At 34.3% G+C, this 19,253-nt stretch overlaps 1 protein-coding gene across 2 annotated transcripts; it reads right to left on the bottom strand.

Moving 5' to 3' along the window:
• Positions 1-4,247: 4,247 nt before the first annotated feature.
• LOC104098732 (uncharacterized) lies at positions 4,248-9,048 on the bottom strand. 2 transcript variants are annotated; one of them, XM_009605539.4, is made up of 10 exons: positions 8,848-9,048; positions 8,536-8,649; positions 7,530-7,612; positions 6,704-6,787; positions 6,527-6,602; positions 6,355-6,427; positions 6,014-6,087; positions 5,708-5,801; positions 5,172-5,266; positions 4,248-4,556 (listed from the first exon to the last, which is right to left on the bottom strand). In XM_009605539.4, the coding sequence occupies exons 1-9, from the start codon at positions 8,960-8,962 to the stop codon at positions 5,203-5,205; spliced, it is 777 nt and encodes a 258-aa protein (XP_009603834.1). In that variant the 5' UTR covers positions 8,963-9,048; the 3' UTR covers positions 4,248-4,556; positions 5,172-5,202. The 2 variants fall into 2 exon arrangements, with proteins under 2 accessions (XP_009603834.1, XP_009603833.1); XM_009605538.4 differs by lacking the exon at positions 4,248-4,556 and adding an exon at positions 4,645-5,065 and having other exon boundaries at positions 8,848-9,047.
• Between the last annotated feature and the right edge of the window lie 10,205 nt (positions 9,049-19,253).

Below are 19,253 nucleotides of genomic sequence, written 5' to 3'. Positions count from 1 at the left end.
ATATTAAAGTTTGAATGAGCTAAAAGTTAGAATTTTGAAATCTACTCCGATTAGAATAGTTCTGGTATTTTAGTGACTTGGTGAGCTAGTTTGCACACTCCCCTGCGCTATTCGTTGTACTTAAGTAAATTTTTCTAAACTAACACCGGGGGCACTTGATCTCTTCATCATTTTCCTTTTATTTAGGAGTATTTATTTTCTTTACAACTTTGATGTAGTACTGGTTCCTAAAAGGTTTAATTAGGTAAGTGTCATAGTGTTCCCATGATTTTACTTCCTTGGTTAAGACTAAAATTTATATCTATCTATCTATATTTATATTATATTAAAAGCACGAATGTCTTTAGCGAAATATCATTCGCCTTTTTACCCTTTAAAGACAGAGTTTATACTAAATAAAATAATAATTTTATTAATTTTCTAATATTTAAAATTTTGAAATCAACTAACATTTTATTTATTAAGATTTTCATATTTAAAATATTGTGTAAGAAGTACTAGTATTTAGGACATTAAAATCAACAAAAAGAAAATTCATATATAATTTGAAGACCTGATAGGTCCAATAAAAGAATTAATTATGACATTGAAATACGTTTTAGGAATGCAAATTTCAAGTTTTAATATCTAACTACAAAACATTATATTTGGATTCAAGTCATTAAAGGAAAAATTTGAAGAACAACTACAATTATTTTAATTTGACAAAAATAACTAAGTACTGTTATTGATCTTCTGTTATTTGTTTCGGTCCAGTACTACCGATTATACTAAAACTGAAGTTATATGAGGAATTCAAATTAAATTAAACAATATACGACTAATATAAGGGAATTAATTTATATTTATTGGTAATCAAAAGCATTTAAATAGGTAAAAATATGGTGGATTTATTAGTGATATGAAACATGTATTTTAACAACAAGAACTCCAACCAAACAAATAATTGTTCAATCTCAGAAATCAATTGCAATGACGATAAACGACTACAATTACAGCTTTATTATTACTGAAGCTACACTAATCAATAAACTCACAAAGTTTACTAGCAAAATTAATTAAGTTCTGCTTAGTAGAACGGTACTTTCTAATATTCGAAGGCAACAAATTTTATTAGTATTTGACATAAAAGGGAAAAGCAGGAAAAAAAAAGTTATTGCTTCTTTTTTACTTGGTGATTTAGACTTTCATTCCGTGTTATTACTAAAAAAGATAGTTGCCTAACTCATAAAATTAAAACCCTATATCAAAATTGTTCAAAGCTATGTTTTAAATAAAAAGGACTAAAATCAAATCACATTAAATCTTTGTTTAATAATAATAACTATGCGTATATTGTTTGTATTTATAACTATAAATGTACATGAATCTATTTATCTATCTTATTTTAATAAGAAAAATATGTCATACAAATTGAATATAATTTTTAACTTTTAGTAATATTTATTGATATAGGTACACGGCGTATCCTAACGCTAGTAAAGCAAAAGACATGGAAACACAGAAATTAAGATCATTACAATCCCAAAGATAAAATAAATAATGAGAAAAAAGAACATAGTATAAAATATAAATTTTGAACCCACTAACTAATATACTGAATTCGCCTCTGCTTACCTACTCCAAGCTCAACCAGAAAGGAAAGAAAAAGGAATATGAATATGATTTCCTTTCTTTTGTTACAAAAATAAGCTGCGGCCTTCCCATTAATTACCGGTGAAATATAGTTTTTGATGGAACAGGGCAAAAAAGGCTATCTGTAGGCAGTATTCCTGTATAAATTGTCGGATCCTCAAAAAAAAAAAACTTTTTCTGGGGACGCACAGAAATTTTACAAAGGGTGTTCAAGGTTTAATATATATATATATATATATATATATAAAAGTAATTTTTTACTTATATACATAGCATAAATTTTTATATACTCAATGTAATTTTCCAATCACTCTATGTGGCTTCGCCACTGTCTGTAGGTTGTGCTCCAAGTCAGTCGTAACTGGTATAGATGGATAAAATAACGGGAAACTACCAGCTATGTTCATTTATAAGTAACTCATTACAAAAATTGACCAATTTATAAAATATTAGCTATTTGTAGCAAAAAAAAGGTCTAATTTTTGCTTTCTTTTGAGTGAGTATTATTAGAATAGACTAGGTACGTCTTAAGAGCTCGAATCTCAGTTTTGAGATGATTTGGTGGAGTTTTGAGCTGGTTTGAATTGAAAATTCGAAGTAAAAAATGAACATGAAAAAAATGATACGTGTATCACATGTATACCTGTGTGTGAGATACATGCGTCGCAGAAGGATTTTTTGAACTCGATTTAGTTACGAATTTTGATACCAAACCAGTCCAAATCACCTCCAATCTTCCTCAAATTTTGTATATTGACTTATCTATATGTTTTCAATGAATTTCAACTATACCCATTGAAAAAGGTCCCTTTTTGCTTAGATTTTTGGAATATTGTATATATATTTTATCACCTTATTTGCTACCTCATCCATGAAATTTTCTTTTCGTCTTGCATCTAATGTCGCTAATCACGCTTAAAAATATGGAAAGAGATTTTTGTGTGTGATTCTTTGAGAGAAAGAACCTTATTTATTTAATTTTTTAATTTTTATATGTGTTTGACTACTTTTGGTAAGTGTATTACTAATGGCTAGAGCAACTTCTTTTGAAGAACTTTTGTAATGGCAAAAGAGAATCTGAGTATACCAACGAAATAATATTATGAATGTTACTATTAATACACACATTCCTTGTCTGGTCAATCTGAAAACGAAAAAAAATTGATACATGCATTCTGCTGCTTCTAAATGGTTTCAATTTTTGTTTTCTTCTTCCAAACCCAAAATATATACTCCCTCTATTCAAATTTATGTGGCAGAGTTTGATTGGTACGAAACTTAAGACAGAAAAAAAGACTTCCGGAACTTATATTCTTATATATGCCATGAAATTTCTGTGGCAATGAAAGCATTTCATTAAGTAAAATAAAAAACTTAAAGTTAATTGTTTCTGAATATAGAAATATGACATTCTTTTGAACAGATTAAAAAAGAATAGTGCCACATTAAATGGAATAAAGGGAATAACTCTTTTACTCGCAAGCACTTAAAAACTAGAGTTGGAAATGAGTGCTAATGAATGACACGTAGTACTACCCATGAACTTTGATAAGCTAACCGCAATTAATCATTTTAGGAAACTTACAAAAATGTCCCAAATAAGTCTTAATTTACCAACCTCCAACCATTAGTCACGGACTTACAAAAAACTAGCCAAACACATATAAAAATTGAAAAACCAAATAAATAAGGTTCTTTCTCTCAAAGAACCACACGCAAAAATCTCTTTCCATATTTTTAAGTGTGATTAGCGACATTAGATGCAAGACGAAAAGAAAATTTCTTGGATGAGGTAGCAAATAAAGTGATAAAATATATATACAATATTCCAAAAATCTAAGCAAAAAGGGACCTTTTTCAATAAGTATAGTTGAAATTCATTGAAAACATATAGATAAGTCAATATACAAAATTTGAGGAAGATTGGAGGTGATTTGGACTGGTTTGGTATCAAAATTCGTAATTAAATCGAGTTCAAAAAATCCTTTTGCGACACATGTATCAAACATATATCACGCATGTATCTCACACACACATATATACATGTGATACACAATTGATACACATCATTTTTTACTTCGAATTTTCAATTCAAACTAGCTCAAAACTCCACCAAATCATCCTAAAACTTAGATTCAAGCTCCTTAAGACGTACCTACTCTATTATAATAATACCCAAAGAAAGCAAAAATTAGACTTTTATTTTTGCTGCAAATAGCTAATTGGCTAATATTAGTAATATTTGACTAATATTAATAATATTTTATAAATTGACCAATTTTTGTAATGAACTACTTATAAATTGACATAGCTGGTAGTTTCCTACTTTCTGTAAGGACAATCTACTCGACAACTTAAAGTCCCAAATTTGATGTATGTCTGGATTTTGGCTGTACTAAAAGGCAAGGGGCTCCAAAAGGCAAGGCATGGAATTTAGTTATATGCAGTGACAATGTAAAAAGAGTTAGGCTATTAACATAGTTTAACCTGTAACGGCAGGTTAATTGCATTTTACTAATGTGAAAAAATGGACATTGGACCTAAATATTAAAATGAATCTTGGATTAACTCAAAGAACGATAGTTTATGAGATGAGTATTGCCCAAACCATATAAGAATACCAAAACCACATCCCACAACCAATGTGGAACAACTTAACAACCAACTATTTAATTAATGTTTATCAATATTTTTCACATCGCCAACACAAAAAAGTTGAACTCTTGTATTATCAACTAAGACACAAACTTCTCATTCTTTATGTGACTTCATCCCTGACTTTCTACTAGAAATGTAAACAAAAGTTGAGGAGTGCTTCCACATGACTTGTAAAGGAGGCCTAATAGTAGATTAGCTACTCCATGTTTGTCAATGGTAGTAAATAGTAGAGCTTGATTTGCCAAACTAGGACTGAATGAATCCTGAATAGCACACAAATTTAGCCAAACAATAACTAAACATCAACCTTGTAAAACTAAAACAGAATAGTTTCAAACTAGCTTTGGAATATTAGATCAAAACAAATGTGATTATTATCTCAAATTTTGTAGGGAGAGAAGTTGAGCCAAAATAGGCTCTGACAGAGCTGTGAAATCCCAAACGAACGAATATTGGGGTGAGTTTTCAGATTGATTAGTGAATCATTTCGTCAAAGGGATACAATTTTGGATGATCTTGCCCTCTGCCACTGCCTTTGTGGAGATGGGGAGGAAGTAGCGTCTCATATGGGGTTTTCTTATTATAATGGAATATCGTAGCTGATTACTGAATCACTATGCAGAACTCCTAGCATGAAGCTTATTAAAAGCTGCTGCAGCTTAACTTTATACTTTGGAATTGAAAGATGATTGATGGAGAATATAATGATCACAAACAACAATATTTTGATGCTTCCCTCTACAAGTAATACTTGATTGTAGTCTAGTTCTATCTGCCAGTTATGAAAACAACAGTGAGATATTAGTGACATTTATTAACAGGATATACCGCTTTACAAGGAAATGAAAGGAAAAAGGAATAGAGGTTCTTTTGCTTACCACCCAAATGACTGAGCCACTAACAAAAAAACTATGCCGATGAGAGAATGCGGTTCTGTATATCTGCAAATGACTTCACGTCTACACCCCATAGCCTGAAAGACATATTTTTGTGAATGAAAATTTCTTAACCAGATGACAAGGTCGTACTTTCTGTATGATTGGTAAAAAGTAACAGAAGACTTTCTTTAAATGCTTTTCCTGATAACTGGTATTCAACAGTATCTCCTATTAATAAATGTCACTAATATCTCACTGATGTTTCCATAACTGCAGATAGAACTTGAATACAATCAAGTATTACTTGAAGAGGGAAGCATCAAAATATTGTTTCTCGTGGGTGATCATTACGTTCTTAATCAACTATCTCCCTATTAGCTGTTGAATACCAATTATCATGTTAACAGTTAAAATGATGGTTTTGATGCAGCAACTACAGCATTAAAACTAGTTTCTTTTCTTTCTTTTCTCTTCGCGCTAGATATTAGCTATAGAAATTGTGAAAATTTGAATAAAGCAAGGCATTCAAAAATTACCAGCAGTCAATTCCAGCAGCATTTGCTCCTCCTTTGTCAGCCTTTTCATCATCTCCAACATGAACAGTTTTTATTGCTTCTACACAGATCTGATCTACAACACCGCAAAACATGATAAGGTCAATCATTTTATAGCCTATTTCAGTATATTTGACAAATGAGTTAATATCAAATTATAGTTTTAATAAGCCATAACAGAACAAGAGAGAGTTGTTAAAAAGTCAATTAAAAAGTTAAACAAAACTAAAGTAGAGACGCCTTCTATCATCATGCTAATGAAGATATATTAGTTTTTGAAGCACATACCTAGAGCAGCTCTAAATATCCTTATATCTGGTTTTTCATAGCCAACCTCTGAAGATATGATGACGGCATCAAATCTACAAAATAACATATAAATGAAACATCTTCAAAATTTCAAGCAGGAATCGACCCTGCCATTTCATACAGATGAGAATGCTGTGTAAGTTATAGGTTTGAATTCATAAAACTTTTTCCAACTCTTTCAAGGCTAAAATTTAAGAGCATTTGAAATGGGGTATTGGCATTCATAACCAAGTAACATAATTGACTACCGACATAAAGTAGTTTAAGCTCGGATTGTTCTTTAACAAGGGGAAAAAGTATAAGAAGGTATTGATGCTTACAGATCCAACACATTCAGCTCTTTCAATATCTTCGTCAACCGGGTGTCAAAGTTGGATACAACAGCGAGTTTGACTGTCCAAGATTCAGTACTTCAGAGACAACAGGATTGACAAGAAAAGTTCAATAAGTAAATCTTATATCAGAAGCAAAGTAATGCAGATACGTGATAACCTCCGGAACGTTTCAGAATTGATATGGTGTCATAGGCTCCAGCTGGAAGATGCCATGCCTCACCACTTGCATAGTGCTGGTGAAAGCAAACACTTCAGCTAAAGCAGTCACTGATAACTTCCGATTTCTGTAATGTGTTTTAGAATTCAACTAGGTAGCCACTAGCAATAAAATGACCTGGTATACTTCTTCAAAGTAAGTATCTTCGCTACAACCAGTTGCTTCAGTTACGACAAGCTTCCAGAAAGGTCGTCCATCATCCTGTCAGTTGCACTTGATCTTCAGTTGATTGATAATTCCAAAGGAACAGTAAACTGTGATGAAAATATGAACTTCTTAACCAATAATTTTAGGTATTTTTAATATTTTAGTGGATGGACATTCATCTAGAATTTTCTGAATGAGTAAGAGACAATGGAGGTTCAATGGCCACAACTTTTATGCTTCAAAATGAAAAACCAAATAAATCACTCGATAGGGCACCACCCTATTCATACAGAATATGCAGAACACACTTATAAAGTACATATCAAAAGGACCATTTTCCATAAATAAGTAGTATACCTAGAATTCATTCATCTTTGTAAATTAGCTAAGGATACCTGCTTAATTTTCGTATTTAAGGTCCTCTGTCCACAACAGAGGCAGGGCTGCAGGGAAAATGTCAAATTACGTTATTTCCTAATTGTCACTCTCTTTGGCTAATTATTTCTAGAATGCTATGTGGAAGAACCAATTCATTACAAGCTGAAATGGGTTGCTATTATTTGCATGGGAGGAGGTCAGCGAGAGAAAGGCCCTCATTCCCCCCACCCCCACCCCCACCGCCCCAAAAGGAGGGTTATCACCAAGAACAAGACATATCTAACACGAGAATATAATTAGTTTGAGATAAACAAATAAGAGATATTAGCAAGCTGTCTTTTCACCAGCTAAAACATCTGCTGGTTTTGCATGTGACAAACGATCATGAAACCCAATGAAGTGACATTGGCATAATGACCTGATAACGTAGCTTCTCTGGCCATGGAGCAGCAAAAGCTCTTTTGAAACCTTGCTTTATTTCAGCTGGAGAAGTTGTCAGCCCTATAATTAGATAAAATATTTTAGCATTCTCTCTGAAGAAAAATAGACATATTAGCCTGCTCTCAACCTTCTGCGCTAGTTGACAATGTTTGCTTGAAGAAGAGGCTGGAATAACACATTTAAACCTCACCTCAGCATATCAAAAGAACTAATCTAAAGTTGCTTCCCACAAATTGCTGTTGTTTTATGCTGCACCAAAAATAGGACTTCATCTAGATGCTAGTGAAATCCAAGTACTAGTTGCTTGATCATTTAGCTAAATATCAAGCCAGGTTCTGCTAAAATATTGATTGGATATAAAGATAGCTACAGTCAAAATATATCTCCTTCTCTAGCAGCATAGAACCTACTAATAGAAGTTTCCTTAAACCTCTCAGAGTTGTATTATCATGCTAGTTGCGGTTAAAGCAAGTACAACTTGCAATAAATAGCCTCAAGAAAAGTGCAACACATGCACTTCTGAATTTGAGCTTGCGCCATAAAAAATAAGTCAGAATTCATAAATTCAGAACAGTTCTACTCTAACCTTAGACCAATATAGATGAGTGTACACACATCCCAAAAGAATGATAGGATTCGTAGTACAAGGATCAAAGCATGTAAAATTCAGTTGAATTCCTCAATTTAGAATAAATTTATTAATTCACATCATAAAAAGAATAATGTAAAATTACAAATTTAAATCAAAATATTTAAGAGATGCTTAAGAAAATTACAAATAGTAATAGACTAATAGTGTCATATATAATGAGACTGAGGGCATTAATTCATTGTGTCATCAATAAAATGAAGCTCTACTTGACGGGCCAATTAAGCTTACATGACACACACAGACACACACACACACACACACACGCACAAAGATTCTTCATTTGGTGTTTGGGGAGATGGAATACTAGACAAAAAGGAAGGAACCAACAAACCGTATTTCTTGCCAATGGAAGCATAAGTCTCTTCAACAGGATTTGTCAATTGCAAAAGTGTATTTGCTGCATCCAAAAGCAGTCCATCATATGCTCTCTTCCCCATTTCTTTCCCTGCCCCCACCAAAGAAATTCAACCTTAAAATTACACTATTCACTGCGCAGTCAGTTAATTGATACAGAGTTGGTATAAATATATAAAAATTTTAAGGAAAATTCAACTATATGTATATAATTCAAGCCAAGATTACATATTTAACTGTATTGGGAATTAAAGCATAAAAAGAAAGAGAAATGAACACTTAAACGAACCAGTGGGAATATTGGTAGACGAAGAAAAGGATGAGCACTGAACTGCGTAGGGCCCATAAAACTTTGCTCTGATTTTGAAAGGATTTAGACTTCTGAGAAGAGCACCGGCTTCCATTTTTCCTCTGTAGTTTTGCAGACGAGAACTACAATGCCAAAGTTCAATCTTGCTAAACTGAGTGATGAATTTGACTTCGTTTTTTTACTATTCTTATAACCCCCCCCCCCCCCCCCCCAATTCCACTTTTAACTTGTAAGTTGTTACTAAACTATTTTATGTATGATGTATCATCACATTTCATGTTAGAGATATGAGAACTATCAATCTAACGCTTTAAAATCTTAGTTTGATAGAGACAACATTTACAATACAAATATACAAATATGTTAAATGAGTTTGACTTAAAAAAAATTTCTATTTCATTTTTTTTTCTTGTTTTTAATTTGCAAAAATTAACTTGCTTGAGACACTACTGCTTGATATGCCAACCTAGAATAACAAAATTTCTCTTATTTCTGTTTTTAATCAATTCATTTTAATATTACTTTTTAGTTTGCTAAATTTGACTGCACTGTTGCTCAATCTAACAAATTATATAGCTTAATGAAACTACAAATTTAGCATAATTAACATAATTTATTTCTCATACATTCAACTAGCAATTTATATACTTGAATATAGCTACAAACATATTCAAAAATTTTAAATAAGAAACTATACATACATATAAAATTGTAAAACATTGCAAATTTAGATTCACCATTCTAAGAAAGCATTATGAAATGGGTTATGAGCAGATATGATAAATTATGTGAATCACTCATGGTCTCATACACGCGTGGTACGCGCACAAATATACACTCATATACATATTACAAAAAGAAAATAAATTATATAAATGGCTAATAGGAGTGTACATAGGTCGGGTTGGTTCGAATTTTTTAATTACCAAACCAAATCAATTGTATCGGGTTATTAAATCTAAATACCAAACCAAACCAATAAAAGTTGGGTTTTTTTAATTTCGTTTTTTTCGGATTTTTCGGGTTTTCAGGTTTTTTCGGGTTTTTTTCCCATAATATTTTTATTACACAAAACATAAAAATTATGCTCCAAATATTTCTTTAATCCTAGTAAGATAGAACTATATAAAGTATTTTTCAATAAAATAATATAAATATGAGATGAGTCATGGCATTGTACTAAAATATTGAACAATAAAGATAGTAAAATCGCATAAAATAAATATTATTAATAATTCATAATGAAAACAAACATAATTTAAAATTACGACTAATAAGTACTATTTTTTACATGACTAACTACTAAAAGAAAAATAAGTTATACATTTTATCTAAACCATGAAAAAACTAAAAAAATATCAATACTATTTTCATTCATAGTACAATTGAATTGAATGTCTTTTATTAGCATTAGTATTGATTTGATTTTGGTTTATGATTTATTTGAGTTACTAACATTTATGGACTATAAAACTTATTGGAGCATCCAAAAATTATAAGCCCAAGCTTGAAATAATACGTTAAAAGATAAAACTATGAAAAAGTTTAAGAATACTTATAAAATACACTACAATAAATATTTTTATGTATTAAATATATTTAAAACTTCTATACATATAATGTCGGGTTGATTTGGTTTCGGTTTGACTTTTTTTATTTAAAACCAAACCAAATCAAATATGGTCGGGTTTCTTTTTCCAACTCCAAATCAAATCAAACCAAATCACAGTCGAGTTTTTTTTCTCGATTTGACTCGGATTATCGAATTGGGGTGGTTTGTCGGTTTCATTTGTAAACCTCTAATGGCTAATGCGAGAAACAACAATATGATATTAAAACCCCATTCTACATTCAACAATTAAAAGGTCGGCGAATCCAATCAAGATAGCCAATTGCGATAACAATGGCAAATTGATGAGTTTCTCATGTCATGTAAATCCTTAATGTATGGATTTGGTCAAAGTTAATTTTTCATATGAAAACTAACAATGAAGCAAAAATTTTATGTGCATAGCACACGACTCCTTTTCTGTAAAAGAAAAACAAGTTGGCCTTGTGTAACAATAAATTTTCGTATCGAAAAAAATAAATAATCAAAACTAAAAACCTGCATAACAAATGTAGTATTTGATTTCAATAAATGATAAGCATTACAATCCATATAGCATTCCTTTTATTCTTCGAGAATATAAAGTATCTTGACGAGCTTTTTGATTTGATTCAAGGGCTTGTAAAGCTTGATCTTGAATCTCCTTCTTGAACTTGAATTTGAATTTGATCACGAACAAGTAATTTGATCTTGAACGCCTTGGTATTTGATTTTCCTAATTCGTTCTTGATCTTGAACTTGTAGCTTGAGTGCTTGAACTTGTAGCTTGTAGAGAAACCATAACCTTTGATCCACGAGCTCTAAGTTTGCTTTTTGTTCTCAATTCTGGTGTCTTCTAGCTTTATGAAAACCTCTATTTATAGTTGTAGGGAGTGATGTGGCTCTGCGATTTGATTGGTCCATTTGAACTTACCAATACCATCTAGACACTTGGCGCAACTCTATTGGTTGTTAATTTGACTTGGTATGCCACCCTTTCTTGACACATAGCATGATTTCATTGGCTCATTTATTTGACTTGGATTGCCACATCACTTGACACGTGTCATGATTTTATTGGCGCGTTCTTTTGACTTGGATTGCCACATCACTTGGCACGTGGCATGATCCTAGGCTTTAAGATGGGATAATAGCCATTTGGACATTGGGCTTAGGGGTGGCAAACGAGCGGGTCGGGTTGGATATGAGATGGGTCGAAGACGGGTAATACAAAAACGGATAAATTTTTTGACCCGACTCATATTTAATACGGATAAAAAATGGATTAACCGGCGGATAATATGGATAACCATATTATCCATGGCTTCTTGAATATGATCACTTTTGGGAGAATTCTTAGTCTCCCAAACTTGATGAACCCCCAATTTGAGGCTTTACAAATTTAAAAGTTAAACCCATTAGTTATCTATTGGTTATCTATTTTCTAAGTGCATAATATAGTTCTTATTCATATTTGATCCATTTTTAAATAGTTCATTATCCAACCCATATTTTAATGGATAATATGGATGGATAACTATTTCCTTTTAGAGGAATTTTCAGAAACCACTATTGTTTAGTGGTTATTAACTTCTTGTAGCTACCATATACATAATTACTTCCTATAGCTACTATTCATTTGTTACGCGATTGTATTTGCTGTATTCACGCTACTGTATTCATGAATACAATAGAGGAAATCGCCTAAAAAAATAGGGGAGTTCAGTTGTAAGCGACTGTATTTGCTGTATTCGCGCTACTGTATTTATGAATACAGTAGTGAAAATCGCCTAAAAATAGGGGAATCCAGCTGTTTAATGATGGAAAGAGGGTCAATTAGCGTGTATCACTCCTAATTTAACTAAACAGAATCAATTCTAAAAAAATTTCGCTGCTACTGTGATGTATTCCATGTATTCGCACGACTGTATTTATAAATACATTGAAGTAATCAAGAAATAAGGTGTATACTGTTCTATTCAATTCAACTGTATATATTGTATTCAATTCACAGATATTCATTATTCACTATTATACATTGTATTCAATTCACCGTCTTCAATTCGACTATATTCAAACAACAAAAAATCACAAAACACAGTGATATTCAGTTGTATTCAAAAAATACAGACCTTCAGAATACATAAATATAGGTGAATAAATAATATATTTATACAAAAATGCAATGTATTTGAGTGTATTTTTACAAAATATAATATATTTGTATCATTGTATGTGACTAAAAAGCAAAGAAGAGTAGAAAGTAGAGCCGGCGAAATCCAAATAGAAGTTGTGGCTTTCGAGGAAGAAAAAGGCTTCGGGTTTGGAAGCAAAAGTGATTTCATAGAATGTGTTGACGAGTGCTTCTATTGTGGATCGACGGTGAGGTTTGCTTGATTTTTCATTTTTTTCTGTTGTTGCTTCTTCGTCTTTCTCTCCTTCTACTTCTATTAGGAGTAATAATATGTATTACTTATCCTTTTTCTCAAGAGGCAGAGTTTGGTATATATTCGTTTCTTCAGCCGAAGTTAAAGGTTTATGACTATGGCCAGATTTGAGGGATAAGAGAGAGATTGAAAATCTTGCTGATATAGAGAGAAGGAAGAGAGAGATAATGAAAGTATTTCACGTGTAAAATAAATATCTATTTTGCTATAAAATAGAAAAAGGTAGCTATAAGTAATAATATTTTGAAATTATTTTGGTTTATAATAAATAGGGTGTAATAGTTTGCTATAAGAGGTAAAATTTCCTTCCTTTTATCCATTTTGCCATCACTAATTGGGCTAATAAAGTGGGCTTATCATTTAGTTTGTAGTCCAATTAATGGACTAGCCCAATACATATATATTAAATTTAAATAATTAGCCAAATTTACTAGTCATAATATTTGTTTGGACTAATGTCTTGAATTTAATATGATCCAAATTATTTATGAATTTAAACCTGATAAAATTTAGATGCTTACAAATGCCCCTACTTCAAAATTTGTTGGGTGTAGACTTGTTGAACTTTCGAAACAAGGCTTGAAGTACGCATTTTAACGGGATTTTATCTCGTTCCAACAAGCAAATTAATATAATTTTCTTGAACACCTGTGATCACGCCTAACTTTGCCTTATAAAAAGGACTAAGCGGTCATTGCAAATATAATCCGGTTAACAAGTACGGAGTCGAATCCCACAGGGAATTAACCTACTAAGCACAACTACTAGATTCGCACAAATCCACGCAATCAATCTTCAGAAATACTAAATAACAAATTGGATATTTACTAACTAAATATCAAGTAATGAAAATGCAGAAATTAATAACTAACGATGAACATGTTGCAGATAAGATTTGGAATGATATAAGGTTATGATTTTCCCTATTGTCGGAATTCTATTTCCGCCATGTTTCCTATAAATTTCCCTAAGTTTTTCTCTACCGATCATGAGCTCTTTGAGTATCGTAATTCTCTTCCGAGTAACTATCACAATTTACTAGACATATTCTTCCGAACTACGCTAGTTGGCACTAAGTAAGGGCTCACTCAGATCGCACCAAGGTTTTGTTATTCCTAATCCCACCTTTAAACCCTCCGCATTGATCTCTCACATACGTTAGGAGTGATGTTGTTCAACAAATACCTAAATATGCATTTTCTTCCAAGAAATACACACTAAATAGGCACAGTCGATTGAGAGCTATTCAATAAACCACAATATAAACGTAGTTGAACAAATAAAGAAAAAGCTACAGCAACTCTATATTAAACGTAATAGGAAAATCATCCTCCAATAGGTTCCATCAAAACCCTAGATTAGAAGTTTAGCTACTCATATTCATAGTAACAAATTCCCAAGTATTTTGCATAAATAAATTACAAAGAAAAGATGAAGGAATGTAGAACTCGATTATTCTTTCCCCCAAAAGTTGTTCCACGAGCTATTCTTGCCTCAAGTCGCAAAACTCCTTCAAAAGTGGTGTTTAATGACTATTTATATGTGTAGGAAAAGACCTAAACGACATAGCCCAAGTCCAAATCTAACAAGGAGAGGAAATAGGCTTTTAAAATCCGGACCAGGCTCGCTACGGACCTCGCCTCGCGAGGCAAAATGCGAGCTTCACCTCGCCTCAGACTGGCGGCGCAAGCCCTGCCGCGCGCTTCAATATTGCCATAACCCTTGCGTCGTGCGCTTCTACGCGAGCTAAAGAGCTCGCCTCGCCTGCTCTAACGTGAGCCACTGGGCTTGCTTCGCCCGCTGCTTCATTTTCCCTCTGCTCAATTCTTTCTTTCTTCTTTCCTATTGTTTTCGAGCATGATTTACACTTCAAATATTCACTTTGCTCCAATTTTATCTCCAATGTACCTACACATAAAATAAACTCAATTAAGCGCAAATATAGTATAGTTTAGCATTAAAGCACCTAAAATGTAAGGTAAGTAATGTACTAAAAATATGAAATTATAGCCAAACATTACTACTCCACACTTAAACGTTACTCGTCCTCGAGCAATCAAACTACACTTTATAGACACGACCGTTTTAAGCAATTCTCTTAACTCGTCACACCAAGAATCTTTAAAATATACTAAGCACAAAGGTGTAACATCTTCACCTCAAGATTTGACTCACAAATACTATGTATTATCCATAACTCACTCACTCACTCTAACATAGAGGTCAATGACATTAGCTTTCCATCATAAATCACATACCCTTACACAACAAAAGAGATTAGTTTCACACACAATAAATTTTAAGAATGTAGGAACTCAAGATAGGAAGAATTCACTCGCTCTCAGAAATAACATTCATATGCCACAAAAGATACACCATAGGCTTGCCCGTAGTGTAATACTCTACTAATCGAGCTCATTCAGTCTAGGATCAAGTAGGACTTTAATTGGTTGTAATGTAGGCTGCGAGTCGGGTAGGATACATTTGGATATAAGAGTGACTACACCTCCCAAAGCACTTTAATACATATACTTTAACACTCAAGCTCATACTTATGTCAAACCAAAACTCCACTTTCACATCAATGTATATTACCCCATACTTCTTTAAGCACAATTACATCAATAGCCACAAGCACCAAGAAATATTTTTCATACAATACAACTATATTTTATTATTTTTTTTTTCAATTCAAGTGGCTTTTATCTATATTTGTTTTTCAAAACAGTGCACCTTTCTCCTTATTTCATTTGTTCCACTCAAAAGTCGAACCACCATCCCACACTTTAACTTTTACATAATTCATAATAATTCAAGTGCTCATGAGAGGTGACAAGGTTCAAATAAATGGTTAATTCAAAAAAGGGGTAAGGCTTGTAATGTGGTTTCCAAAGAAATAGGATTACAGTCTCAAAGGGGTTAACTACGTTACATAACATTTAGGCGGGTAAACTATATATATCTGGCTCAATAAACAAATGCCTATATCACTTCCCAGACTGAACAAGACTACTATTTTGCTTTGCAGACACACGAGGCAAGTTCTAGACATCAACTGCAATACACAAAATATACACAAACCTCACACACACATGGCACATAACTCACTCAGGATTGGTTTTATCACGACACTCTAGTCAAAGTAGTTAAGAAAATTTAAGATTATACGATTTAAGGTACTTATACTAGAGTCAAAAACTAAGCCTAAGCGTCACAACCAGAGTACTCACTATTCTCAAGGCATAACAAAGTCACGAGATATTGTTTTAATTCAATTCATAGCACAATGGTTCCTACTCCTAAAAAAATATTAAAACTAACTACACCTGGTTCAAACAAAACCCTTGGAAAAGAATCGCGACACAAAGAAAAACCAAAGGAGAATTACTACACTACCTACAAAGAAAATCTTTTTTTTCTTTAAACTTAATTCCCTCAAGAAAACTGTCTAGGAGATCCATCGTCGGGAAGAGTCCCATTTTTCTACTTCTTTTTTTTTTAAAAGGCTAAGACGACACTAACTAAAATAAATCAAGACTAATATTTACAAGTTACCACCCCACCCTTATATCATGCAATGCCCGCAGTGCATACACAAACGAGTAGGGTGTATGAAAACTCCCTGATCAAGCCTCGTCATCGCCTTTATCCTCGAAGGCTGCACACTCCTCATCTTGTGCTTCCTCCCCCTCCTCCTCCTCCTCCTCATCATCATCATCATCCTCTGACTGCTCCGGCTCAGCCTCAGACTGCAATGGTATGTTGACATCCTCATCCTCTGGGAGTCTGTAGCCATCACCAAGCCCAACCAGCTGCTGAGCATGAGCATTGAGCGGGAAACGCTCCTCCAATATGGCCCTATCCTCTGTAGTGGCTGTCCGTCCCCCAATCCGAAGCTGCAAGTCCATCATCCCATATAAATGGGCCATAAAGCTGTCATCACGAGCATTGCACTCTGCACGTGTCATTGATGGCATAACATTCTCCTCCTGAACCTGAACGCTTGTAATGTCCATTAGTCGCAGGGGCTAAGCAATGATGTGATTGAAAGCTGTCTCCTCCTCAACCTCTTCTTGTCTCAAGTACTGAATTAATATATTTGCAAAGGGCATTCAATCAATTCTCTTGCTAGTTCTCACTAGAGTTATCTGGTAGCAGATTAAGTGGCCCACATTCATCCTCTGGCTAGTCATGAGGAAATATAACATGCACGTCCTCTCATGGCTAATAAGAGTGTCATGGTTGCAAGGTAGGAGCCGTGTATTAATTAATTTCAACCACACTTGAGCCTCTGCCCTCATTTTCTTCTTAGGGAATTTCCTATGGCGATTGATTTTCTTGTCCCGAACCCAAACCGCCACAGAATTGACACCACAAAGAGTGTGTCTCAGTTCTCGATATGTAGGACGGGCCATGAAGTTGCCCAAGGGTTCCTGAGAAACATCTGGAGCACCTAAGAAATTGCATATTGCCGAGTCTGAAAAATCGATCAACCTTCCCCGAATAGGTACCAGCTGCTTAGGGTCCTTTGGATCAAAACCGACATAAAATTCCCGAACCATATTGACATTGATATCCTCGATATTTTTAAACACATAACTCAACCCCAAATCATTAATACCTCTCAAGATTGCATGGTACTTGGCTTGTAGGCGATGCTCATGAATAGCAGATTCCGGATGTATATGTCTCGACCGACAATGCTTGTACCAGTCCTTAACATGTGGGGTATGCTCTTGATTCCAAAATCCCGCTGTCCTTGAGGTTGTGGGTGAGTGGCTGCTATAGCTTCCACTGCTTGCAGTCCTTCAACCTGACTTGAAGTGGCTTCCCCCCCTTTTCTCTTTTTCGGTGGATGTGCGGAGGGAGCCTTAGCCTTGGATGGAGCAATAGTTGTGCCCTTGCCTTTACTGGTGTCCTTCCTTAGAGGCATATTCGTACCTGGCAATGCGAGGCTACTGTCTCGCTATATCCCTTGCGAAGAGAGCTCCAACGCGAGCTATGGGGCGTGCGACGCGAGGGTTTTTGCGAGATGCACCTCGCTATACCCCTTGTGAAGCGAGCTCCAACGCGAGATACAAACCTGGCAATGCGAGACTTTTCGCCTGGCCAAGCACACTGGGAACCTGGCGCCACGAGGTCTAGTGCATGGTCCACTGGTACTTCCTACAAATATGTTAGTGCCTACAAACAAAAAGAAAAAATTCTAGTTATGCCAACAATCAACTACAAATTGGGTTGCCTCCCAACGAGCGCTTTAGTTAACGTCATGGCATGACGAATACAACATTACAATGGGTTGCCTCCCATGAAGTGCCCGATTTAACGTCGCAGCACGACGCAGACAATCGAACTTAAGGCTCGCTCAAAAGTTTTGGCTCTTGCAAATGAGTCACCGATACTACTTTCTTCTCATCCATGCCCAAGTAATGTTTCAACCTGTGACCATTGACTCTAAACTTGCGATAGTCATCTTCTGATGCAATCTCTATGGCTCCGGTGGGATGAATCTCTAGCACACGGAATGGTCCTGACCATCTTGACTTCAATTTTCCCGGAAACAACCTCAATCTCGAATTGAATAATAATACCACATCTCCCGGTTTAAATTTTCGCTCAAGAATGCTTTTGTCATGCACCGGTTTCATTCTTTCCTTATATAACCTTGTACTCTAAAAAGCATGGTAATGGAACTCGTCAAGTTCATGCAGCTCTATGACTCTACTAGTTCCAGTGGCCTCCAAGTCCATATTTAATTGTCGTAACGTCCAGAAGGCTCTACGCTCTAACTCCACGGTAAGTGACATGCCTTTCCAAACACCAATTTATATGGTGACATACCAATCAGAGTTTTGAATGCAGTGCGATAAGCCCATAGTGCATCATCCAATTATCTCGCCCAATCAGTCTGAGTAGCATTTACAGTTTTGGTCAAAATACTCTTGATTTCTCTGTTTGACACCTCCACTTGCCCACTTGTTTGTGGGTGATATGGAGTAGCAACTTTATGGCTAACGCCATATTTCTCCAACAATTTTGTAAAGGTTCGGTTACAGAAGTGGGTGCCTCCATCACTGATAATCGCTCTTGGAATACCAAATCGGGTGAAAATATTTTTTCTTAGGAAACCAATAACTGCCTTCGCATCATTTGTTGGAATTGCCACATCTTCTACCCATTTCGAGACATAGTCCACCGCTACAAGTATGTACTTGTTATTATATGAGCTAACAAATGGTCCCATAAAACCGATTCCCATACATCGAATACTTCCACCTCTTGAATTGGGTTCATGAGCATCTCATGTCAACGGAAAATATTCCCCATCCGTTGACACTCATCACAACTTT

Source organism: Nicotiana tomentosiformis, chromosome 11 (genome assembly GCF_000390325.3).
Source record: "Nicotiana tomentosiformis chromosome 11, ASM39032v3, whole genome shotgun sequence".
NCBI lineage: Eukaryota > Viridiplantae > Streptophyta > Magnoliopsida > Solanales > Solanaceae > Nicotiana > Nicotiana tomentosiformis.
This window is presented reverse-complemented; position numbering and strand designations above follow the sequence as displayed.